The sequence below is a fragment of the Octodon degus genome, unplaced genomic scaffold (genome assembly GCF_000260255.1).
Source record: "Octodon degus isolate 3935 unplaced genomic scaffold, OctDeg1.0 scaffold00043, whole genome shotgun sequence".
Lineage (NCBI taxonomy): Eukaryota > Metazoa > Chordata > Mammalia > Rodentia > Octodontidae > Octodon > Octodon degus.
In genome coordinates, this window is record NW_004524619.1 from 10193602 (window position 1) to 10194766 (window position 1165).

At 35.0% G+C, this 1165-nt stretch overlaps 1 protein-coding gene across 5 annotated transcripts in view; it reads left to right on the plus strand.

The window, feature by feature from the left end:
• The window catches only part of Rft1 (RFT1 homolog), a 52778-nt gene that overhangs the window by 31801 nt on the left and 19812 nt on the right, over positions 1–1165 (plus strand). For 4 of the 5 annotated variants that reach the window (XM_004631641.2, XM_023715670.1, XM_023715673.1 and 1 more), the window contains one exon: positions 319–449. In XM_004631641.2, the coding sequence (XP_004631698.1) occupies positions 319–449 (131 nt within the window). The remainder of the gene's footprint in view (positions 1–318; positions 450–1165) is intronic. The other variant, XM_023715671.1, reaches the window with a different exon arrangement.

The window sequence follows — 1165 nt, forward strand, 5'->3', positions numbered from 1 at the left end:
TCACAAGTCTGCATCTTGTACAGCAATTAACCACTAAGAAGAATATATGCAGTGTATTATTTGTTGAAACTGTACTTTCGATTTGATATGAAACTGTCTCATTGCTATATGTTTATCAATAAAACTTTGAAAAAAAAAAAAGAAAGCTGGGTAAAAGGTACATGGAATATTATTTCTTCGTTGTGTGGAAACTTTCAGTTGTCTCAAGATGTTTTTTAAAAGTTTAATAAACATTAAATTAGAAAAATTTTAATAGTATTGTGAAAATTGAAATAGAAAAACTAATATGATTGTTATGTTTTCCCTTTTGTTTTATAGGTGTATATGATATAGTCAATAATCTTGGGTCCCTTGTAGCCAGGTTAATTTTCCAGCCAATAGAGGAAAGTTTTTATTTATTCTTTGCTAAAGTGCTGGAGAGGGAAAAGGATGCCACACTTCAGAAGCAGGTACTGTAGTCTTGGTTCTCATGTCTTGTTCTCTAGAATGAACCTTCATCTGGTTGCACAACAAACAGAAATGAAGATGTTTGTTTCCCTTCTATTTGGCTTAAATTTTCTTCTAGATTTCATTCTTCTGTAACATTCTGATGGGTGGCAGGACCCAGAGCTCATTGTTCTTCCTTGGCCTTTGGTCTTTCCTCCTTGCCATCCCTTTTGTCTCATATCTTGTTTTCTTTGTGACCTTATGCTTGATCCAGCCCTCTCAGAGCCCTCTGGAGCACGGACACCCTCTCGTGGCCTTGTAGGTGTAAGAATGGGTTGCCTCTCTCACCCTCAGGTTCTCAACCACATGATGTCAGCTCAGGCTATGGGGAGAAAGAGTATATAGTCACTGGGATTTTTGCAGCATGTGCCAGGCTGGGGCCATATTCTGACCTGAAAATCTGTATGCTGTGGTTGGTCAAATGGAGAAGAGATTTTTTTCCCAAGAATTTCTTTCTTTCACTGAGTTCTTCTGTGACTAAAGTTATGCATATTGTCCCACAAGGCACTGAGGCTTTTTAACTTTTTAAAGTTTTTAATACTAGAAGATATACAATGTCTTTTAAATAAATTGTAAGTCAAAGATACATTATAAATCTTAGAACAAAAATTAAGAATAAGCAATATTCAGAAAATTAAATGTTTCAAAACAATTGAACTAAGAAAAAGTTTTCATGATA